Source organism: Eleutherodactylus coqui, chromosome 1 (genome assembly GCF_035609145.1).
Source record: "Eleutherodactylus coqui strain aEleCoq1 chromosome 1, aEleCoq1.hap1, whole genome shotgun sequence".
Lineage (NCBI taxonomy): Eukaryota > Metazoa > Chordata > Amphibia > Anura > Eleutherodactylidae > Eleutherodactylus > Eleutherodactylus coqui.
Window position 1 is genome coordinate 448,659,477 of NC_089837.1, and position 25,975 is coordinate 448,685,451.

Genomic DNA, 25,975 nt, shown 5'->3' on the forward strand with positions numbered 1-25,975 from the left:
TTAGTGGTGGAGGAAACTATGTTGGAAGGGATTCTTTACAGTTAGTGAAACTATAGAGTGACCTACCCCAAGAGATGTCTTTTTTTCAACCTATGCAATTATGTAACCATGTAATAGTGCCCCCACCCCCCTCCATCATTCCCCCTTCCTTTTTACAGGAGTCTTCATAATGGAGTGGTGTACATCAAGACAGAGACAATGAGATGTTAAGCTTTGACTACACTACCTTGTGTGTTAGAACTGTCATATAGAAATTCTTTCAGTTCAAGATGGAATATTTTAAGGAGTCGACCAAGGACATTCACACAAATGTGTTACAGGTACAGGGGCCAGCGTGTCTTCCAAATAATGCTATTGACTCATAACCCCATATGTGCGGTGCCTGTCAGCAAACCTGATATCTGTAGTATAGCATTGTATTCCCCAGGAAATATTCATTCTGGAGCATCTTTTCTCAGAATTTTGCATTTTGTCACTCCTCTGTTATTCCTCCTGGGAATTTACTGATAAATTGACAACTGCGTGCTACCAGTTGGGGGTGTCTCTACATAGTCTGATACTGTCCAATCAGGTCTGACCAAGGGCGTAACTATAGAGGATGCAGGGGATGTGGTTGCACCCGGGCCCAGGAGCTTTAGGGGGCCCATAAGGCCTCTCCTCTCCATATAGGGAGCCCAGTACTATGAATAAAGCATTATAGTTGGGGGCCCTGTTACAGGTTTTGCATTGGGGCCCGGAGCTTCAAGTTACGCCTTTGAGTCTGACAGTGGAAGACTTTGTAAAAATATGCCCCTTTGACATGGGAAATGGTAACTCCCACATTGTCCATACATTTCCAGGAGAAATAACCGCGGAATGGCGTAACAAAGAGTTCAAAGAAAAGCTGCTTGAAAATTGTTATTTTATAGAGAATACAAGTATTTACTTACACAGAGGTAATTATTCATAAGCTGCTCAGACCCTCGAATAAAGAACTATTTTTTATTTAGCCTTTTTACTCAGCACCAGGACTTCTGGCTTCAGTTGTCATGAGGACGCCTGGGACTGAGTGCTGGATTCTGGAGCTCTTTGCATCATGGGTACTCAGTACGCAAATTCTAGTGGTGTAAAGTGAGGTCTGTAAGAGGGTGATATATGCTGTAATATATCCTGCGAATTTTCATCAAAGTTTTGTGTAACTGTAATTTTTTCAAGATTTGTGCCCTGGGGTGTTGAGGTGCGGAAACCAGAGCTGCAAAAGGTCTGGTCTCACAAGAAGTGGAAGGTTTGAAAAGGGCGCGGATTTGTGCGTCGATTTGTGCAAAGACCCCTGTGCGTGGATTCCTGACACCTGATACTCCATATCTAACACCCAAGGGTCTCTTAAAGGTCAATCACCAATGTAATTAGTGTTGTAAAACCCAGGAATGTCCTGTACAATACTCAAAGTAATTTATAAAAAATTACAACCGTAGTTAAAGTTTTTCCTCGTGATCAAGGATAATGTCACATGACTGCTTGGATATGACGTGAGTGTATTGCTTATAAGGCCATGGTTTTTCCACAACTGGGACCATAGTCAAAATTAGAGCTAGTGCACCCATTATACTGCTTAAAGGGGTTGGCCAAGACCCATAACCAGAGTTTAATCAACTATTTATTCTACCATTAACATCTTACTGTTAAAAATATGTACCATTTTCTGGATCAATCATATGCGCTTGCTTTCAAAATCATCCATCCACTGATGTCACGTATAAATTCCATGAGCTTTGCGGCTCGGTGTGTACACCAGATGCTACATCACTAGCAGTGAACTGCGCATGCATTGATATTCTTCCCAGAAGTTTGTGCATGTGCAGTTTACTGCCAATGATGTAATAGCTGATGTACATGCACACACGGAGCCACAAGGGCTCATAGATTGCATATGTGACATTAGTGGCAGTGCAGTAGCACTTCAACCAATGACCTACGACCATGCCATGTAAAACATCCCATGACCATAACGGATCCTTCATCCTACTTTACTGTTGGCACCACACACTTGGATAAAAGGCGATCCTTTGACATCCTCCACACCTAGGTATGGAGTAGTATGATGTGTCATGCCACAGAACCTTCTTCCTTGGCTCAACTGTCCAATGACGATACTCCTTGCACCATTGCAGACAGACCATGCATTGTACTTTGTGATGAACAGTTTGTGTGCAGCGACATATCCCATCTGTCCAATAGTGTTCTATTTCCATCACAAACTATGGCTGACACCTCCAAGGGTCCACATGTTATTAGCATGTCATGTGCCCTAAGCCATGATCCATTCTACTGATAGGGGTGTCCAAATACCTTTGGCAGGATAGTGCAGTTAGCCCTTTTATATGACTTTTTTTTCAAGATTTTCTACCAGCACAGCTGTGTGTTTGTATATGGCCTGTGTATATAAGGCCGGTCTCATATGAGCAAGTTTGAATTGTGGAATCCGTGATCGTCACCTGCATGGACGAGCCGTACACATTCAAACAAATAGAGCATTCCCATGTTTACTCACCTGAGCGGCTAGCAGCTGCGATGTCCGCTTGCGGAAAAAAATCACAACATGCTCTATTTTTGCGCGGACTCTGTGTGGACAGCTTCTGAGGCCCTTCCACATTTGACATCCACAGTACAGATTTTACAGGTAGGCAAGGACGCCGGCCAGGCACAGGGTCGGGTTCCGCTTGCAGAATCTGACCTGTTCTTGTGAGACTGGCCTTATGCCTCAAGTTCACGGGTGGATCAGATTCCGCATGCGGGAACCCAACCCTGCCTGCGACAGAGGACATTGTGGGTTCTCTACTTACCCATCCGGGTCTTCTGCGGTGCTTCATTTTCTCCTCTGCGGATGTGTGCAGGTGTGCCGCTGCACAGTGGAGATTTTTATTTTTAAATCTCCTGCTTTTCCGCAGAATTCGTGGCACATCCACAATTCAATTGCGGACGAACCGCGGATCGGATGGCTTCCATTAGCTCCAATGGAAGCCGTCCGTGCGGAAATCCGCAGCAAAATGGGGCATGCTGCAATTTGCTTTCTGGACCAGAAATTAATTTAATTAAGCTGTGGATGCCCATGCATCCCTATGGGCGACTTGAATTGTGGATCATCCTCACAGGTGCCCCTCGTGGATTCTGTAATACAAATCTGCCTATAGACATGAGGCCTTTGGCTGCTTTCACATCTGCAGTGGAATCTCTGTTCAGAGTTGCCATTGCAGATCCGTCACAAAATACTGGAAGGAAAAGTCCTGCATGCATCCGGTAAAATGCTGAACGGAAACTGAACGGACCCCATTATAGTTAAAGGGGTCCATTCGGCACTGTTAGGTTCTGTCATAAGATACATCTATTTGGACAGTGGATTCCCCTTTCCTGCTTCCGTAACGGAGCAGAAAAACTGAACCCCTGATGCAGATGTCAAAGCAGCCTAATGAACTCCGAGCTATAGAAACATGTTCTCTTGTTTATTGTATTACTAACTATAGAAACTTTGTATCTTACTTGTTATAGTAAACAAAAACAAAAGTACTTCAAAGTAAACAATCTGTCAGCATTCTTGTGTAGCGTTCAGACCTTATAATAGCAGCAAGCCATGAGTTATGGGGACATTGTGTAAGTTCTCAGTGTCTACAGGGGACTGGAAACTTCTTGCATAAAGTCTGTTTTGTGCGTGTGACCCTACTCATGTGTAAATGAAACAATGCTGTTACAACTCAGCCATGACTGCTGGGATGCAGAACAGTCTGGGAGATGTGGCCCCTGCAGCTGTGACCAGTTAGTGACTGCATGTGGTAGGACCAGCTGCCTTTATACCAGGGGCTTAGTGATGTCATGGGCAGGGAGTGGTTGCAGATGCCATCACTTAGAAGAGGTTATATCAGGGGTGTGAGAATTTGGCTGCACATAATGAATGGATATCTCCCTGGGGTTCCAGCACTTTGTCCTTCAGGATATTCCTTCCCACTCTGCAGCTAAGGACACACTGCTGTGTACAAGTCATTTTGCAGGAAGCTGGTGAGGAGAGAGGAGCTCTCAGTCTTGCTGGATAGCTTTCTGGTCCAGGATAAACTTTCAGCACTCCCAGCCTGGGGACCAGGGAGGATACTTCTTAGTGGAGGCTCATCCTATGAGTGATCATTACCCCTAGCATTGCAGAAGCTCATCATTGTGGGATCTACAGACAGAGATGTTAAGCTGTGTTACTGTGGCAATGCTGTACTTGGTGTTTGGATGCCTGATGCTGACAGGTAGGTGCATTCCTCAACATCTGGGCTGCATGCTGACGCTTCCATCACTGCATGCTCTCTGTATAAGATCAGCTGTCAGGATATGGTGGACGAAAAGAGAAGCCCAAATGTATGTAATTATGTTTCTCATATTTTAATGATTATTCTTGTATTAAGGCAGCTAGCTAGATATTCTACAGATCTGGGGCTAGTAGTCCCAGCATGCCCTGCTACAAGGTTTTGTGTAAAATGTGGTCCCATGGATAATAATGCTAAGGTTGACTTTGTAATTTCCATAAAATGTAAATAGTTTTGTGTTACCTAAACCTGTATTAAGGATTAGTGTGTTACTAGAAAAAAAAGTTTGGATACATTTAATTCTGTGATTCTGGATACATTATATGGTGTGCTTCTGGATACATTATAGAGTATGATTCTGGATACATTATAGAGTATGATTCTGGATACATTATAGAGTATGAACCTGGATACATTATATGGTGTGATCCTGGATACATTACAGAGTATGATTCTGGATACATTATAGAGTATGAACCTGGATACATTACAGAGTATTATTCTTTACGTATTTCATGGTGCGATTCTTGATACATTACATGATGTGATTCTGGTTCCTTTACATGCTATAATTGTGGATACATTACCTGGTGTGATTCTGGATATATCTCATGCTATGATTCTGGTTCCTTTACGTGGTATGATACTGAATGTGTTACATAGCATCATTGTTTATACATTACATGATATGATTTCAATCTTTGATGACTTGTAGTGGGGAAAGCATATTTCTGTCATGAGTTAAATGCATCTTAAGCTTCAGTTAAGCTGTTTTTTTGCATGTGGTACCAACTATTGCATAACTTCAGTGCACTGTCTGCATATCTTTTGTTACCCTCTGTATTTAGAATAAACTTGTGAAGCTGTGCAAAGGTCTTACTTTACTTTGTGGTTGGAGAAGACTATTGGAGATGTTCTTTTTTATATGTGTTGTTATAGTATTAGTCCGATCATTATTTATCAGATCATCACCATTGATGGACTGTGTTAGAAATATTGAAAAGGTAAAGATGTCAAACTTCTTTACATCTAGTGTGGAAATATTCTCTATCTATTCATCCATCCATTTCAAATGTTTCTATCCATCCATCCATCCATCCATTGAATACAAGGCATAACATCAGTTTAGCAGTATCCAAGTTTAGTAAAGCAGAGTAATCCCTTAGAAGAATGGTGAATTGTTTAGAAGATAAATTGCTCCTACAGTATATCACCGTTCTGAGATGACCAGACCCCTTTGTATCCTTCACAGATTATATAATCTTCATCAAACTAAACACTATTGAATAAAATGACGTTATATATCCTACCATGGCTATTTTACTGTCTATAATAAAGTCCTACTGGCCTTCAAATCAAATTCATCACACCTGAAAATTTAGGAAGTCCATCAAGGAAGATGTCTTGCTGTGCTACGAAGTAGTGGTGGATTACCATAATTTCCCAATCTTCTGTGACTTTGGTGCATCTACATAGAAGTAGAAATCAGTAGAAGCCAACAGGATGCATATGGACTATGACACAGCTTGAATGGAAAATGTAGAGTTAGTAGACATCATACAGAGGTTTTATACACTACAAATGACCCTAGAAACAAGTGGCGGGTTTTGGAAAAGCTACTGGAATATCCTTAATCCTATAGAGATTAGTCATTTTTATACAGTAACAAGCAAGAAGGCCAGCCTCTCCATTACCAGGATAAGGGCAGTGGAAGCAGAAATGATCAGCTTTGTTACTTGTATTAAATACCCTCTTAAAATACTAAGCTGAAGACGTTGGTAAATTCTTAAATAGATCAGATATATCAAAGGAGACAAAAATGGAAGACATTGCTTTTGATAGGGTCATCTCAGATTTGTAAACTCAGTTTTCTAGAACTAAAATGACGACGAGACGCTTGAGACCCCAATGATTATTTTTAGGCCAATGTTGTACAGTCCTACAGGTATATTTCTGTGAGACACTAAGTTGACACTAAGATCTGCCACACTTGGTCAGGCTCTGGTGACCCTCTTCATGGTATGGACAGGTCCAGATGCTGATATAAGTTTATTTTGTCATTATCCTGGTTGGTCAGCAGATGTTCAATTAAACCATGTGAAGATGATGTCCAAGATTGGTTGAGATGATGATGATGATTATAGTTAGTACTGATTGGAGCAAAACAGTAGAACCCTATTTAAGGTTGAACTTTGCTAAAAGTTCTGTTCAGCTCGAAAATGAAGCTTGGGCAGTTTGTCTTGGCTGAACCCACTAACTTCTTTTCTGCCTCTTCCTCCTTTTTTTCCTTCATTCTTCTGTTATGCAGGGCTTTTATTGCTCTTAGACAGTGTTATACACCAGTTTTAGGGGTATTGATAAAGTTCAGGTTTGGTTCAAACTAATTTGGACAGAACCAAACTTTTTGCCCAAACTAAGCAAACTAGCCAAACCGAGCTTTTGAAAAGTTCACTCATCACTAATTATAGTTATTATTGCTATTATCAATGGTATCATGATATCCTATGATGTTTTATAGAGCTGATAATCTTGGATTAGGTTCTGTACTTTAAATACATCCAAAATACATCAAGTCCTATGACATAGCAAGAGACTAATTATACTTAGGAGGCCATACACAGATGAACCCTGAATTAATGAGAGAATCCAGCTGTATACAGCTACGGTTTTCAACCTGTATATCACCAACTGTTTTGAAACTACTAACCATCATGCATGGGGTTGTAGTTCTATAACGGCTTTAGAGCCTCAAGATAGAATCCACACATAGGTTTTATGACCTATTGGGAATTCACTATGCTGTAACCAGGTATCATTAGTTGCTATACAGGTAAATGAAACAACTTTGAGAGAGGTACGTTGGTGGACGGTTTGACATGTTACCCTGATTCCGGGTGCCGGGAGGAGTGTGTCAAGAAGCCATTTTGCCTTTGCCTTTGCCAAGGTATTTAGATGCAGAGCTATGGCAGCAAACTAAATCCAAAGTGAAATATCCTGCCTAGTGTTGGGCGAACTGAACCAGTAGAACCCTGTTTCTGGTTGAACTTTGCTAAAAGTTTGCACAAACCTGAACCTAGCTTTTAACAAAGTTGTACCCAAAACAGGTTTCTACTGGTTCAGTTTGCTCAATACTTGTCCTGAAAACTGGTTTATAACACTGTCCAAGAGCTATAAAATTCCTGTATAACATTCTCAGAGTGTCATACAGGACTTCTATGCCTCTTAGACAATGCTATACACCAGTTTTAGGGATTTTGGTGAACTTCCGGTTTAGTTCGAACTAATTCAGACTTTTGCAAAAGTTCAGCAAACCACTCAAACCAAACTTTTCATAAGACCCCTCATCACTAATCCTCATTCCTTTTTCAAGGAATGCACTTTTCCATTGAACGGTGCAGCTGAGTTCTAGTAGCCAGACTAGAGAATTCCTTATTTTGTCCATTTAATAGTTATGTCTGCTTGAGCAGATAAGCAGCTTTGATTTAGAGGAAGTCGAGAGTATCAGTATAGATTAATCTGTTTACATTTCCATTGAAGACATAGACTTTTCGTGTCGGAATATGATATAAACAATGTATCCCAAGTGTTGGAGATATCTGGAGCAAATCTTTATGAGCCCTGGAAAGGAGCCGCTCTGGATGTGTTTATTTAGAAGCATGCGGTACAATTACCCAATCGCTGTTCACACTCACACAGCACAACGCCAGACACAAAGCTGAGGGGATGTTTCCAGTTATAATTCAATCACAAGGAAATCTTCCCAATGTCTAATTAGCTCTTTTGGCTCATTTTTACCTATGTGCTAATTTCGTAACCCGCAAAAATCAAGTTTTCTGGTTCTATACAGGTCATACAACTCATACAGATCATGTTTTCTATCAGAGATGCTAGCTGGAATCTCCCGGCATTGGATGTGTTACTGTTTGCTCAGTCAAAGGGAACATTGTGGTTCATTCCAATGCATTAGTTCATAAAGTTCAGTGAGCTGTAAGGTGCCTTTTTGCCTGGTCTATTAGATCATCTCCCTGTGGTGGGTTATTTGCTACAGTGGAATAGTACAGGTGCCAAGTAAATACAGACAAGTATGCACTTTCTGACTTTGTTCAGTTTTCCAAAATCAATTTAACACAACTAAATTTAGGACATATCGGTTGCATACAGGCATTGTATTAAGGGTATATAAACTATGCCAAACTTTAAGTCCCAGCAGGCTCTGACAGCCACAGGCAACAGCTGAGAGCCATAGGTTGGAGACCTCTCATCTCAAGGGAGTGAAAATGAAGTAGAATTCCACCACTGAATGTCATAACTGGAGGAGTCAAAAAAGTTACGGTGTTCTGTGGTTTGGATAAGTAGTGATTTTCTTGAGTTAACTGATAAAATTGCAGGATTAACGCAAAGAAATAAATATTTTCCTGCAAAATAAGTTACCATATCCCACATCCTGGACCCCTGTAAGTGTGATATAGGAGGTATGAAATATTGGGATAATTTGCATTTATCACTGAATGTGTAGGCTTAGAGTAAATCTGTAAGCAAATATATCCTTTTGGGTTCCATGTACATATCTAAGCAACCATCCATGGACCTATTTGCCATATGCTGCCACATGGTGACTTCTTGAGGCATAGTGTCCTATTGTAGCTTTAAAGGGGTTATTCCAATTTGTACAATCCCTCCCAGAATACAGGAGCCAGTGTAAACAGCTAATCCTATGGCACCCCAACAGCCAGCTGATCTTTCCAGGGAAAGCCATAGCTGCTGTAATGGAAATATAGTATTACAGGACAGCCATTCATGTGAATAATCGTCCTGCAATATCTGGACGGCAGAAGGTCTGCTGGAATAGGAGTTGTTCTTCATGTGTAACTCTCCATTCTGGGGCATAGAGGGGGTTACGAGCGGGGGATCCCACTCTTAGCAAGCCTGACAACTAGCTGATATTTCCAGCGGAAGTCATAGCTGCTGCAGAGAAAATATAGTATCAAAGGACAGCCATTCACGTGAATGGTCAACCTGTATTACAAAGACGGCAGAAGGTCCGCTAGAACTGGAGCCACTTCTAATGTGTGGCTCTCCATTCTGGATCATAGAGGGGGCTTATGAGCAAGGGATCCCACTCTATGGTGTTTATGTGCCCTAATGGATCACAAAGATACAGTTGGCTATCTTAGACCTATATGCAAATACACTGGTCATGGCTTTGCCTGGTTATTTATCAGTACTCCACGCTCTTTTCCCCGGCACATGCTACGTCAGCCCACTAGATCTCAGAGTGTGTTGAAAATTGCCATCGGTGTATGTGGAACACACGTCACTAAAAAGTAGAAAAAATACATTGTTGGTGATGTTGGATCCACCTACTAGGGAGAACATCCACCAAACAAAACGGAAGTGCTAAAGCCACATTATATCCTAATCATTTTGCAATTGACCGATTTTACGTAAGTTTTCATCAATGACTCATCAAAAACCTCTTACTCCGGGAACACCTCTGATTCCTGTCATTATATCTCAGCTCTCTCATGTCACAATTTGTCCCGACCTCTCCTCTGTTCCTGTCTCTTCTACGTAAGTGGACATCCCTGTTTTTTGTAATTACCTTAAATAGGCTTTTTCCTGCTATCAAAAGGAAATGACTTTCCCATATCCTTGGCTGTGTTCTTCCCAGTCCCCCATCCATAAATAGCTCATCCCCTTCCTCTTACCTGAGTGCATTGCTCTTTGTCCCCTGTGTGTTTCCACTTTGATTTCCTCTAACACTCCATGATACTCAGACATGTCTTCTTTTATGTCATATCTGGAGCTCACCTTCCTTTGGATAGGAGAAGCAGGAAGTCAAATGTCCCACCCATCTTACTCTTAGCACATTGGGGAAACTACATTTGTCAGACTCAAAACTTTGTTGTTCATCATTTGCATTGGGGATTTAATTATCTTCGCGTTATTTGCTGTGAGTGAAAGACTTGTCTGTAGGCCAATAACTTTTAAAATATATTTTTTGGGGGGGTTCTGATATTTTTTTTACGAATCCACAAGAGAAACCTGCATTACATAGAGGTAGATAGAGCTGTACTATAGATTTCTATGGATGGTGTATTATGGATTCATATAAGAAAAAGCCATGAGCCCCTATACTTAGTAGGACATTTATAATGCTATAGTGATGATTGTGGTTATTTATATCATCTATATAACTTCCACACTAGAGTAAGGTCACATTTGCTTAGGTGTTACAATGTATGATTAATGGTAGCCATACACATTTTATGTCTGCCAAACCCGTTGATTTCAGTGGAGGGGGGTCCTGCCAAGTATCCAATGTGTATTGGGGACTCCCAGTTCTACCTGTCAGGAGCCATGTCATGGTTATAAGTAGTAGACAGTTGAATTTCAATTGCCAAATCCTTATTTTTTTATGAGGTAAATCACTGCCAGAGGAGTCTAGCAGCGTCTTTCTTCCTTCTGTACATTCAGAATTACTGTTTGGAACAGGTTTCAGTAAGAAGTGTTGCCACCATCAGCACCTGTACACTCTTGGATCCTTGCAGACATTGAACCAATAAGAGTTCTGATATCTTGTTGGGGTATGTCTTTCCATGTCTTCATGACTTGTGCAGTCAGTTCTTGTACAGTGAATAGTGGGTGGACATGTGACATAATGCATCTACCTATAGCATTCCAAACATGCTCTATTAGAGATATATCTGGGACAGTATGGGCTAATCCATAGTTGTGACAACTTGCAAGTTGTGTTTTCTGGTGGCAGCAATATTTGGAGGGGCATTATCCTGTTGGCTGATACTACTTTGAATGGTGGTTATGAAGGGTATGACAAAAGAGTGTACCACTCTGTCCTTTCCAATGTCCATGGCAGGCAGTCATTGTGCCTTCAACAACTACCAACTCAACTCTATTACCATAACTGACCACTCCGAAAACCATGACTCCAGGGGTTGGACCTGTTTGGCACTCTGAAATCACAGCAGCATAGGCCCTTTCTCCAAAGTGCCGATGGATACGTTGACGATTATCACTTTGACCCAGACAGAATTAGAACTTATAACTAAACACAATTCTTCTCCATTCATGTGTTTAGTTGCATCTAGCAGTACTCCAAGTTAGTGATTGCTGGCAGTGAAATCAGGTTAATAAAACATATTACATGGGGGTCCAAGGATGCAACCCAGACTCAAGCAATCAGTTTACAATTGTTCACGGTGTAACTCTGACTCCAACCACTGCTCAGATCTGTGCTGCAGTCACCCATCTATCAACAACTGCCGTCCACACAATCTGGTGGGTGGTCTTCATGTGGCATTGTCCTTCTGTGTGGACCTGTTCCAGGTCTGCGAGTACTTGAGCCTTCCTGTGTCCACCAAGTGACCCCTCTCTGTACTGACAGTGTACTGCAGCCAGACCTTCAGGAGATTTTATGATATGATGCCTCCATTCTGAACATGGCAATTATTCAACTTTTCTCAAAGTCAGACATTTGGGTGTACGGAGTTCAAGCTCTACAATTTGGCATGCCCGGTCAAGACAATCTGCAGAAAAAAAGACTTTCTTACATAACGCATTTTTTGACCTATAAACTAAAACAATTACAGTATTTTCATAACAAAGAGCTCCATAATTTGCATTTTGCAGAAGAAAGGGCCTCCGAATGATTATTGCTCCTGTGCTTTAACGTGGTAATGATACTCTTTCAGTGAATGTAGGCAGAGCACACTGGTAATGGCTTCCAGCCGCCTTCCTCCACTCATAGTGAACAGGCAGTCGTTTATAGATGATCGTCGGGCTGATTGTGATTTAATTCTTATGCCTGCATAAATTGAACAATGAACGATAAGCGAACAAATTATTGTTCGTTGTTCTGTCCCTGCCAGTTTTTATACTGAATGATTATCATTCAGTTTTGCATGATCTAGCAATGAATTAAACGATAATTGTTCAGGGTAAAAGAGTCCTAATTAGAGATGAGCGAGCGTACTCGCTAAGGCAAACTACCCGAGCAAGTAGTGCCTTAGCCGAGTATCTCCCCGCTCGTCTCTAAAGATTTGGGTGCCGGCGGGGGAGAGCGGTGAGTGGCGGGAGTGAGCAGGGTGGAGCGGGGGGGGGGGAGAGAGTGAGAGAGAGATCTCCCCCCCATTCCCACCGCTCTCCCCCACCGCTCCCCGCCCCCCGCCAGCACCCGAATCCTTAGAGACGAGCGGGCAGGTACTCGCATAAGGCAATACTCGCTCGAGTAGTTTGCCTTAGCGAGTACGCTCACTCATCTCTAGTCCTAATATGTAAGGGCAGCCTTAGACAATTGACATGTAATTCCAGGAGTGCATTGTGCATCCTTTGTCCATTTTAAAAGGAGGATTCTGATAGTAGTCAGTAAAGTGTTATTTCAGAGCTTCCTGTTTGAAATACCATCATCACTTACTAAATTCATTACAGTGATAGACAAAAGATAAGGGAGAACCTTGAAAAGACTTTAACTTCCACGCCCTTAAATAAGACTCTGATTTCAAGTGTACTTTTCACATGCTATAAGAACTTACTCCCAATAAAGGTTTTACCTGTTTCCCAGGCGCTGGCTGCTTTCCACTCTTTCTATTCCTAGTAGTTAATCGAGAAGTGTCTATGGGCTGGGTAGTCCTGTCCACATTGACAACATCTGTACAAAAAGGAATTGGAGCAAGCTGAACTTGAGCCCCCCTCTCTATAGTCATAGACCCCTATTCAGATGCCCTAGTAGTCGCTTCTCTAGTATCTTCATTCCGGACTATGCCAGGGAAAATGTGACTGCCTAATTTTTGGGTTGCTGCCCTCTTCACTTGAAACATAAGACCTTACTTTTTAATGGGAGCATTGAGACAGATCAGCTTTATCTTTTTATTCAACTTCTCTTGTCTTAAGACAACCATGGATGCAATGTTTAAAAACTTGATGGACCTGAGTCAAAAAAATGTTCCTATTCATGCTTGGACACAAGATGAAGTCAACATTGGACCTACCAAAGCTTACGAGACCTAATTTAACTCAACAGGATAATATTATTATTGGATTAAACAAGTGAACATGAATGATATGCTTCAGTGACTCCCAACTTACGTGACAGAGCAGTATCTGTATTATTATCTGAGTGTAGTTAATTGAAATGACTGGGCAACGTTTGCAGTTCCCTCATGAGTGTGGGTGACGCTACCGATTGTCAAATTTTCCCCCTCGGTTACAGAACTTAGAAACTCGGGGGTGGTTGAATATGCACATTTCTATAACTCATTCAAGAAAGTGTAGGAGCGATTCTAATACGGGATGTGACACAGCAATACCAAGAAATGTGGTCAAATAGGAAAGCCAAAAGCAGAACAACATGTTAGTGACAAAACCGCAAAGACATTGGAAATGAGTCAATAATCCACCAGCACTTTTATCAGTACATCAGAAACAGTCCGTAGAATTTCAAAACCACCAATACCGATGCATCCAATAATGAGGCCGTTAATGGGAAAAGTACAAGGAATTTTGCATTAGATAAGTAGGAATTACCCATATTGCTGATGTGAACCTAAAGAGCAGTGCATTGTAGGAGCTCTTGGTGGTGGACAAAGGTCATCATGGCACTGACTGTTCTCTGGCTGCGCAGCCCCATATAGGGCAAGCTGTGATACTCTGTGTGATCTGACTCTTTTTTCATCATAGCCAGCATGAACTTTTTCAGCAACTTGTGCTTCAATAAGGCCAAATTCACACGTGCTTGCCAATATGAGTTTTTCACACGTATGCGAGGCATTTTCCATTCAAAAACACCTTGCACCACTTCTGTGAAATTGAGATCCTGAGGCGTGATTGATTTCAATGGGAATCATCAGATCGCACTCACATACATATCACTCAACATGTAAGTGCAATTCAATGTCTTTAGAGGTCTCATTGAAAGCAATGGGTGAGGCGTTCCAAAGGAATGCCAAAAGATAGAAGATGCTGTGTTTTTTTTAAATTCACGACATCACTCCTGCAAATAAGTCTATGCATAAGAAAGGAGTTCATATTCGTGCATGTTTGTGCATCTCACAATGCACAAAGCTCACGCAAGATTCTCATCTGTGTGAATGTAGCCTAACTCTTATGTGGGATCGAACCAGACAGCCTAGACTTCCCTTCCCATTAATGAGGCCTGCCCATCCGTGACCCTATCGCCAGTTGTCGTTCCTTGGACTACTTTGGTAGATACTACTTACTACATTCCAGACCTGCCAATTTGACCTAGTCGTCTAGCCATGACTATTTGACATTCAGCATTAATTCCCAAATATCTGAATCTTTTTAGTATGTCAATTCATATGTGGTGACAATTTCAATACCTTTAAAGTAGAAAAAAGTCCACATTTCCTCCTGAGAGTGTCTTACAGGGCTTTTATGGCTCTTAGACATTGCTATACACCAGTGTTCATGACTAGTTTAGAGAGAGAGATTAACCAGTAGAACCCTGTTTTGGGTAAAACTTTGCTAAAAGCTTAGTTCAGGTTCATGCCAAACTGAAATTTTTTGTAAAGTTCAACCAGAAACTAGGTTCTACTGGTTTGGTTTACTTAACACTCCTTAAAGAGGTTTTCCATGGACAATAGTACTGATGACCTATCGCCAGGATAGGTCATCAATAGTTGAACGGGTAAAGTATGACACTCGGAACCCCGACCGGTCAGCTGAGCGGGCACATGCTGTCAGCGCCACAAATGCACATAGGTCGGAGCGGAAGTCTCCGCGCCAACCTCTGTGTAGTGGCTGGCGCTTGTAACTGCAGGCACAGCTTGCGTTGATTTCAATGAGACCCCAGCCTGCAGTTACAAGCACCGTTACTAGTGGGGTACCACAGGGGGTCGGATTTGGGCCCTATTCTTTTTAATATATTTATTAATGACATAATAGAAGGATGTGCAGTAAAATATCAATATTTGCAGGTGATACAAAACTATGTAAAGTAATTAACACCAGAAAGGACAGGATGCGGTTGTACATGGGCCTGGATAAGCTGGGGGCTTGGGCAGAAAAGTGGCAAATGAGGTTCAACACTGATAAATGTAAAGTTATGCAGATAGGCCAGGAGGCCATATCAGAGCTTGAACAGGTTCAAAGGCGGGAAACCAAAGTAATAAATGGGGTGGGCGGACTACAATACCCAGAGAGGTTATCATAATTGGGGTTATTCACTTTATAAAAAAGACGGCTGAGGGGCGACCTAAGCCTTTTAATAAGTTCCGAAACAACAAATATATAAACGGCAACGCGTTTCGGCACTCTGCAGAGCTGTAGCCCAAGTATATATTTTTTAAACTTATAAATAGACCCAGCGAATAGCCTTCTAGAGTATTTGCTGTCATTACAACCAAGAGGTTACTTAAGGACTGAAGTAGAAAGGGGGCTGAACAGGTTGTGGAACACATTGGGCTAGAAGCGGCCCATTGCTATCCTTTCTTGGCCATGACGTGGCAGTGACGGGTGAGCCACGTGGCCATAAGTCCCCAATATGGAAGTGTGGTTTGCTTTGTAATTAATTTTTTAGCAATATTGTTATTTATTTGGCGATGTTGTGGATGTACATATATATATAGGAGGCAGATCATACAGTTGCTATGAGGCCCATGGAGAGAGGGGACGCAAAACAAACATGAGAATGTTTTGTCTTCGGTTCCAAAATCCAGCACCTTAATAGGAGGACTATTTTTATTTTTGCTATGTCTACTGTATACATCACTGGTTGTGGAAAAGGGTCATGGAGGACCCTACTGAGAACTTACTGGAATATATGCTAGAATACGCTTCCTGGAATTTTTCTTTAGTCCCTGCAGGGGGTCGAAATGTACAATAGTTATCTCCGATCCCAGCTCCTGTGCTATTACCATCGCCAGTCAGTAAATGTACTGTGGAGATGTTGGAAGCGCTTGTGATCTATATGTACTGTATGTATAAATAGTAGATGTTGGCAGGAGGATAAAGACCTCAAAGGTTCAACAGGAGATGTAATGTTGGAGACCATCCCACCAGATATTATTTCTTATGGGATGATTCACAAATAGCCTATTAGATCTTAACAGTCATATGTCCTACATGTGCAATGATATCAGCGACATTCATGTTTTATATAAATGGGGAAAACCCTCTGGATCATTTCCTTCTGAGGATACATTTAAGGGTATTTTGACACAGATGATTGCAAATTTGATCAGTCCAATTTTTGAGCGATTTTTTTTTATTTTTTAGCTATTTTCATGCACAATTTTCATCTGTTTTTTCATGCATTTTTCACAAACTTCCTGGTTCTCGTTTTTTCTTTTTAAATCATGGTTCCCTTTGTAACATGCATTCAAAATAGATCACATTTGCACCAAGAGAGTGCAATCTGTTCTTTTACATGAACCCATAGACTTGAATGGCCGATTCTCGAAAGAAAATTGCACCAAAATAGGACATGTAATTTTTTTTTTACACGGACTGTTCGGCAGAGTGAACAAAAGCCCATGTGACTATTCCCATTCAGGTGGATGTGTACTATTGCTGTGCGATTTTGGACCAATTTTTGGGGTTCGAAAAGTGCACTGAAAAGTCGTCCGTGTGAATATACCCTAACCCAGATCCTTCACTGAGCACACAGATGTTTGCAGTTATGTAGAAAAATTCAGTTCTTAAGTCCTGTAGGAATAAATAGTACTTTGGTTTTCAACATCATAAAGAAGAGTTTCTGAAACTATCTAGAATAAGATTTCAAGTTTCAAGCTCAGGGAGATTTGGCACCTTTCTGTTAGTGATATCTATCATTTTTATTGCTTATCTCGCATACTTCAGGATTGTCTATGTGACGTCTGGCTATAATTGGGTTCTTTGTCACCACCTCAATGTATTTCAGCTTCATTTTATTATTTTTAAATATTGATTTGTTTTAGGCTTAGAGAAGATAGAAATATGTTACCGTATATACTCTAGTATTAGCCGACCCGAGTATAAGCCGAGACAATAAGTTTCACCACAAAAAACTGGGAAAACTTATTGACTTGAGTATAAGCCGAGCTATATTGGAGTATATACTAGGTAAAAAAAAACCCTCCATATTCACCTCCCAGCCGGGTCTGTGTTTGTGCGACAAGCTGCTTGAATTCTCCCCGCTGTCATCCCCCACCGTCCTCTCTGCTTGACTATGTCAGTGCTGTGTAAGTAAGCGCTGTGATTGGATTGAGCGCCAGCCAATCACAGCTGGTGTTCGATCCAATCACAGTGCTTACTTACACAGCACTGACGGCAGGGGATTTGAAAGCCGAGCAGGAAGATGACAGTAGGGAAAGTGCCGAAAAAGCACAAAAAAATGTGCTGAAAAACTAGGCTTATACTCGAGTATATACAGTATTTTGCCTGATAAAATTACTTCCTATGTAGTTAAATCAAAAGTTATTGTTTACATTTTGCTGTGTGGGGTGACAGTGAATTTGGGGTGCAGCCCCAATGTTTCCAACCTTACTGCAGTTCTTGTGATTGTCACACCACCTTTCCACTGTAGGTTGTGGCAACCCACAAATTTACGGCAGTCAAAAGTCACCATTGAGCTCTTGTCTTAAAATTACTTAATAAGTCTGATGTCAGTGACTTCCAATGAACTACATTATTATGTAAGGTAGTGTGGAAGCACTTTATTTAGCTCATTTATATATATCACATGCCTATTCTGAGGCGATTGTACATCACTTGCTATAAGGTTCTGCCCCCATGGGGGCTCAAAATGTAGATTCACCTCTTAGCGTGTTTTTGGAGTCTGGGAGGTAGTGTTGAGTGAACTTTCGAAGTTCAGTTCTACCAGTTCACCCAATATTGGCTCAGTCCGAATTAGTTCAAAACAAAGCAGAACTCCACCACTGCCACTAAAACTGGCTTAGGGGCTCAAAGTAGCTGACTTGCTGAGTCCGGGGTTGCAAGTTTTATACTTACCTTTCCCGCTGTCGCTGAACACATCACTCAATGCATTAAGGCGCATGTAATTCTCTCATGCCACACACAGAATGGGCAGGCTACCTAGCTCGCACCGCAATGCATTCGGCAGCGGGTTTGAGAACTGACAATGGGGGAATGGCAGGGAAGGTACATATAAATCTTACATACCCGGACTCAGTGGGTCAGCTAGTTTGAGTCCGTAAGCTGAGCTAATAGGGCTCAAAAGTAGCTGACAGAATCTCTTGAAGTACTTCATAGTGTGACATGACCACATAAATACCCTATTAAGTATATTGATTCTCTTAGACTAAAACGGGACACCGGGTTAAGACCACCCATTATGAAATTATGTTGTATAGGATTAAATAAAGTAATAAGGCGACTATGACTAGTGTTCCTTACATCATTGTCATGTATTCAGCACTTCAATGTGTCTGACAGCTAATGCAATTCCTCATGCAATCACACGTTAGTACCAAACTGATAGTAAAACATAGTTATGCATAAAAATACATTTTCCAATACCAAATAAATAAATCTGACTCATTTGGTTAGAATTACCCATTCGGCAAAGAAAAGAGTGACTACAAAGAACATCCTTTGCTCTGGAGGACCAACACACATATGGATTAAATGAACAGACTATTGATAAGGTGTAATGCTTCTTTTGCCCAAAGGTGGTGCTCCAGGCAAATTGAACACTTGTTGCTGGGGATCGTTGGATTGATCGCTGGGGGTTCCAGTAGTGAGACACTGTGATTGGCTTTTTGCCTGCAAACCCTTTTAAGATAAACACATTGTCACAATCAAAGGACCCCTTAATAACAATCCTATTAATTTATTCAATTATTGAAAATATTTTTTATGTGAAAAATTGCGAAATGTATAAACAAGTAATTAGAGAGATATTACAGACTGATTCTTAAGTGACTAACCCTGTTTTGGTGCAGATTTTCACCTTTGACCTGTTGCCCATTTACATGGTTTGGAGATGAGCTAATTCTTGCTATTGTTGTAATTAAACATCCTCTGCTATTTGTGGAATCCTCAGTGTCAGTCGCACTTGTAATTAATGATGTGACGTTATCAGCAGTGAACAGATTCCTGAAAGCTTTCTCATGCTCCTCCAACAGGCCATATGCTACTACACGCAGTTTAGGGGACTTTGCAATGCTGTGCCTCGCTGAAACTGGTTACCATGTTTTGTCCCTCTTGTCACTATTTTTTTTGTGTTTTAGTAGTTATAGTACAGCATTTACAGTTCTAACGCAACAACTACTGATGTTTGTTATTAGCCTTTTTGGAAAATAGGCTGAGCTACATATGGGTAAGACATTTATATTTATGAGTTGTATCAATGTATCATAAAACAACTAGTACAGACTAGTAAAGTAAAATAAGTTTAAATGGGGCCTTCGGGACTATAACATTGCTAGCCTATTCTTTAATAAGGGTTTTATAGGCCTCATGCCCACAGCCGGGTCTGATTCCTGGCATTGACCCCCGTGTACTTGTCAGTTGCCTCCTCTCTGCTCTGCGGATGTGCCGGCTGGCGCGCCGTCGCATCGGCGATGACGCGGATCTGCCACGACTCACAGCGGGACGGACCGCTTCCATTGCTGCAATGGAATCCGTCCATGCGAGCCTCCCACTAGAATAGGACATGCAGCGATTTTCCCCTGAGAGCGGAAAATCGCAGTTGATTTCCGCTCATGGACATGGAAGAGCATTTTCCTTGCATGTCCTATGGGGAGTATTTGCTGCGGGATCTGGAGGCGAACGTTCGCTCCAAATCCCGCAGTGCCAATATGGCCGTGGGCATTGGGCCATAGTATTATAATAGCAGATTGGCACGTAGGGGTCCGCCACCTAGGATTCACACCAATTAGTTGTGTGATCAGTGGGTGTCGAAATCTTAGGAACGTTGGCAGTCACCGTAGTGAAGGAACCACTTCTCTCAACTGTGGCTTTTATATCTGGATTTTCTGTTATGTTTATTCCTTTTTTTAGGTAAATGCAACAAAATCTCCATATTATTGCAGGAGATAGATTCCACAGATTACAAAGTATTCATTCTCAAGATCTATGCCTAATGTCAGTGAATGGAAACAGTATTATGTCCAAAGTTTGAAGACATATTCATACGGCTGTATTTTTGGGCCATGTGCTGTTCATGTATACCACGTATAGCAAACGTCTCCATAAAGCCTCCTTAATAACCTATATCATCTTTGCATAGTCTATAGTAGCTAATTAGCTACTAAAGAGCTTTGCAGGCTGAGCGGGACAACACCACTATAGCTCGGCGAACAATACAGCTGTTGTGCATAAGCAAACAGCTGTATTGTTCTCCGCGATTACAGCTCACGTCTCGCTGTGAACTACCAGGAATCTTATCAGCACTGAAGGAATCTTATCAGCGCTGCCGACTGTGATAACAGCCGGCATCTCTGATAAGAGTTCATAGCTCAGTTCTAGAAAACTAGAATTGAGTGAGGAACGAATCGTGCACGAAAACTGCACAATGTCCGCGCATTTAGACGCACCAGTTATAGCTCAAAAGATGGCTTTGAGCAAATTTTGAGCAAGAATTGTTGTGTCTATATGGGTCTTTAGAATATGCTTGGCACTACAGAGCATATTAGCGTATGAACCAGTGGGTTTTTTTGACTATTCAAACTCCACGCTATTGCATGCGAGTTTGAAAAAAAAAAGTGGGAAGATAGGTCCTGCCCTATCTTTCTCGCTTGAAGGAAAACTAAGTTCGAGAAAGAGAGAGCAAGTTCTATATTTTCTCACATGTGAATCCTGCTAGTGAAAACAAAACCATTCAAAGAAATGCTTTCGTTATTTCCTGATTTGCGGCTGTCATTTTCAAGGCCGCAAAATGGGACAAAGTCATGGTTGTCTGAAGAAGCCATTATAGTGAAACTTAGCTGTGATAAAGGGTGAAATGCGCAGCAAGCCCATGGCAAATCCGCATCTAAAGCCTCATCCAAATCTGTATAAGATACAGCGCCAGGATTGCATTAGATGGCGCACTGTGAGGAATCTTTCTTTAGCGTCTCCCACACCTTTAAAAAAAAAAACTTTGGGGAATTTACGAAGCCCAGCATTTCCTGTGCCAGGCTTAGTATGATTTCCTGCAGCGCATGGTGTGCTGAAAGAATTAAGAGGCGCACGCCTCTTCATGTATTCATGGCATCTCCGGCATCTCCACAGAAATCGTAAATTATACATAAATCTGTTGGTTCAGGACGGGCACACCCATCTCAACAAACCGTGCCCACTTTTTTAAAAAGTGGCAGGGCCGATGCAGGATGAGGAGAAGTCGCTAAATTTTTGCACAGGCTGAACTATTCTGGCATAGAATAGTTAGTAAATCTCCCCCTCTATGTATTACACTGATATGCAGTCTGCCTATACAGTGATCCCTCGTCTATCGCAGGGGTTACGTTCCAAAGACCCCCGCGATATGTGAAAATCAGCCAAGTAGTGGCATTAAATTTACACTGTCGGGTGAACTGCCAAACATTTGAAAAGTGAACAAACAGACCAATGCTACGATCAGTGAGCCAATCAGCGCTTGATACACAACACATTCTATCAGTCAATAGTGTGTTGTGTACAATCTCGCGTTGGCAAGCGCTAGTGGCGTACTGTATTTCCTCTATGTACTACAAGATTCTACAATATAGCGAAAAACTCAGCGAAAACAGAATTATATATAGTCTATGTAAAATCCGCGATGCACTGAAACCGCAATCATTGAACCGCGATATGGCAAGGGATGACTGTATTCTGCTTGTGCAAAAAGTAGCCAGATAGCAGCTGACCTGCACCAGAACAACTCAGTGAATAAATATTTGACCAGAACCAAGCCCATAACATAAATACTGTGTCAGAACCAACATCAGTACATATAAATAGTACCAGAGCCAATCTCATAACTTAAATACAGCTTAAGAACCAAGCTCTTAGCGTAAATACCCTGTTTCCCTGAAAATAAGACATAGCATGATTTTCCAGAATTTTTGAGAATGCAAAATGATTTTTCAGGCTTTTTGAGGATGCTTGAAATATAAGCCCTACTCCAAAATTAAACCCTGCTAACAGTTATTTAAAAAAGTCAATTTAAATAGTGTCCAGGCAGCTATACATGTAAAAAATCTTTAAACCTTTTTGAACAAAAATTAATATAAGACACTGACTTATTTTCGGGGAAACACAGTACAGCACCAGAACCAACCTAAGTACATATATACAATACCAGAGCCAAACTTGTAACATAAATACAGTAACAGAACCAACCTCACTACATAAATACAATACCAGAGCCAAGCTCATAGCATAAAATAAGCGCAAGAACCAACCTCAGTACATATATACAATACCAGAGCCAAGCTAAGATAAAGATAAAAACAGCACCAGAACCAATCTCAGTTCATAGATACAAGACCAGAGCCAAGCTCATAACATAAATACAGCCCCAGAATGAAGCTGATACTATAACTACAAGAGCAGAACAAAACAATCATGTTGCAAGAGCTCTGACGAGCTGTTAGTGGTGCCTCAAAACATCAGAGGGAAGAAGATGGAGTCAGGAGGAGGATGATTTATGTAGCTCCACCAGATGCTGTTGCACAGAGGTATTGGGTGTCATTAGAAACAATTAATATAAACAATCACAGAACATAAAAAATAAACTCAAGTTAATGAAAACATAAAAATAAATAAATAGGAATAAAATAAAGATATTGCATTGGTTTCTATGTGCACTCATCACCCCCAGTATAACAGCAGCCTCCTCTGCGTGTCCTGAACATTGCTGACACCATAGGATACTTTGTATCAGTTCTGCAGTGCACCTTGTGACTGCTGGTGCGTTCCTGTGCTTTCAGCACGCTGCAGTCCAGGGTTCCAGATGTTCTGTGAACATTTCATTCATGTGAGCAAAACTCAGCAAATCCACTCATGCTGTTTTCATTTAGGATTTTTGGCTGCTTTGATCTTGACAAGCCGGCATAACACGCTGAACAGATTCCTCCTTAATCTCTTTGCTAATGGCCAATTATGTACAGTTGTAACATGCACCATTGATGGAGACGCTGCAGGAACCATTCTCATCTGTCCTCTGGAGCTTGGTATATGTGATGTCAGGATCATGCAAGCTACACTCCATAGACTCTATATAAAATACATGGCTCCATTATACTGAGCAGTGTTAGATTTGTGTTTCTTTCAATGTTCTGGGTCACATTCCTGAGTTTACAGTGGTTTGACAGCATGGGTTACATCATCGGCGGCTATGCACTATTATGTCCTGGTGAATCAACTTTGTTTCTTAAAGGTGTTTCCCATTTAAGCCATATATTCCCTATCAATAGGATCGGGTATAAATATCTGATTGCAGAGAGTCCGACGGCTGGGACCCCTCAGTGATTCTGAGACCGGCACACCCCAATGCCCCAGGTGAATGGAGCTGTAGAATGCATGCTTAATCTCTGCTCCATTCACCTCTATGGGGCAGGTGGAGTTCTATGCATTTAGCTATCTCCTTCTGTCCCTTAGAAGTGAATGGAGCAGTGGTCACACCACCGCCGCTCCATTCAGATGGTGCATTTGGAGTGTGCCAGTCTTGGGACAGCTTGGGGTACCAGCGGTTATGCCCTATGGAGCTTTTTGAGTCAAAGCCAGAAGTAGATTCAAGAGAAATGAGAAATATAGAGGAAAGGCTTCTACTCCTGTCTACTGGATCCACTTTGGGCTTGGTTCAAAAAACTGCACCAAAACCTATAGCAAACTTTACACAAAAAGCTCTGTGTGAAACCATCATAATTGGGCTTTCCACTCAGAGCTGTAACTTGATGTTTCAGGGCCCATTGCAAATTCTATAACAGGGCCCCCCACTTATCATGCACCATTTTTCTCACCTGGCAGAGAGACCTTGGGCACCAGAACCCATATGCAACTGCTATGTCTGCACCCTTTGGATAAGATGTTTGCCCACTGAGTACATTTCTCAAGCTCAATCATGTAAAAAGAAACCATGGCATATCCTTAGTGGCCGAATCCTTTTGATTTGCTCTTATGGGTCTGAGTACTACAGAAGAGAGATTAAGCGCTTGTATTGATGCTTTGCGCTGTCATCATTCATCAAGAGCCCTGATGCATTATATACTCATGTCCCAAAGATTTCTACCTTGGTCATCTAAATAGTTATTAACTTGAAGTGTTAATAGTGGCCTTTCTCCTCACTAGTACCATATTGTTCTTTGCTGGACTTTGTAGACCTCTAAGGCCTCATTCACATGTACATCAGAGCTTATATTAGGAGCCTTTCTCACATGGTCTGCTTAGTTTATTCTGCATGTATCACTATTAGATCTGCTGGAATGCCCGATCCCACGATAGGCACAGTTCTAGTCAATGAGGTCCGCTGGGCATCGTTGGTGTCCGGTATATGACAGAGCCACCATTACCATCACTTTTCTTGTTCTATTCCTATAACTCAAGCAGAACAAGTTAAAATGTCAATGTGTCAAAGCCTTCATTACAAGGAATTTCTTGCACATAAAGGTTACCATTACCACTCTTGGAGAATCGTAAGCATGGCCTAGTCCTAAGTACCTTATACACAGGACGATGATCAGGCAGGAACGTTTGTCCGATCATTGGGCGGTGCAAATATGCCCCCATTTGGGCAATAAAACGCACCAAATCTCCCCACATGAACAGGGGATGTGCTGCCGGCGATAATTATAGTGTATCGGGGGCGAACGGTCGGTGTACAATACAACCGGCATTGGCCTGTGTTGAGGCCCTTTGAACGAGCACCAAACTTGTTGATCAATGCTTTTCTAGACAGCTGCCATCAGCCCCTGTAAAACAGACCCTTGGGGCTTAAAGACATGTATGTCTTAGCGCACTAATTTGCATGTTTTTCGTGTGCAAGAAAAGATTGGACTCTCTGTGTTACCCAGAAAACTTTCATAGAAGTCTATGGCAAGTTAAAAAAAGAAAGGGGAAGGGTGTTATCCGGCATACAACCCTTGTTCATGGGCAAGTATGCTCCGTTGCGGCCGGCCAATTTACACCTACGTTCGTCTGTTGAAGCCCTTAGTTGTGGATATTTTCAATAGGCCTTATAATGTATTCGGTGTGGTCATCGCATAAAGCAGATCATGTTCACAGTCCACAAATGATGAGGCAATCCCTCATTCATATATTTAGGCTTATGTAATAGTATTACTTCAAGAAACATTAAGTTGGACACAAGGACGGCTGTGGAAGTCTTCAGATGTCTCTCTTGGAGCGCTTCTACAACAACTGGGTGTTAATCTAATAGAGACTTTTCGACGTTGCCAATTCGTAGTTTGACAGAGACATTGGCAGAAGTCATGAAAGTGAATATTTACCCTCGAAACGTTTGTGTAGCTGTAATCTGCAGAAAAAATAGTAACTTGGTGAAGAATTTACGCTAGTCATTATTCTGATCTTCTGTTAGAGGCCGTACAATAAATCAGAACTTAATTCATAACTCTGTGGTTGCGGTGGGAAAGTGTCAGCAATCCTGTCAGCAGACACCCTACAGCTTCGCCAGACTGGTAGAATTACTGCAGACTTGCTTCACATCTACAGTCACATTTCTCGTTTTCTCTTCTAATGCAGAAAACCAACGATGA

The 25,975-nt window shown here is 41.6% G+C and overlaps 1 protein-coding gene across 1 annotated transcript in view; it reads left to right on the forward strand.

The window, feature by feature from the left end:
* The first annotated feature begins 4,035 nt into the window (after nt 1-4,035).
* The window catches only part of FLT1 (fms related receptor tyrosine kinase 1), a 74,421-nt gene continuing 52,481 nt past the window's right edge, over nt 4,036-25,975 (forward strand). Inside the window, exon 1 of the mRNA XM_066583297.1 lies at nt 4,036-4,262. Coding sequence (XP_066439394.1) covers nt 4,202-4,262 — 61 coding nt within the window. The 5' untranslated portion in view covers nt 4,036-4,201. The remainder of the gene's footprint in view (nt 4,263-25,975) is intronic.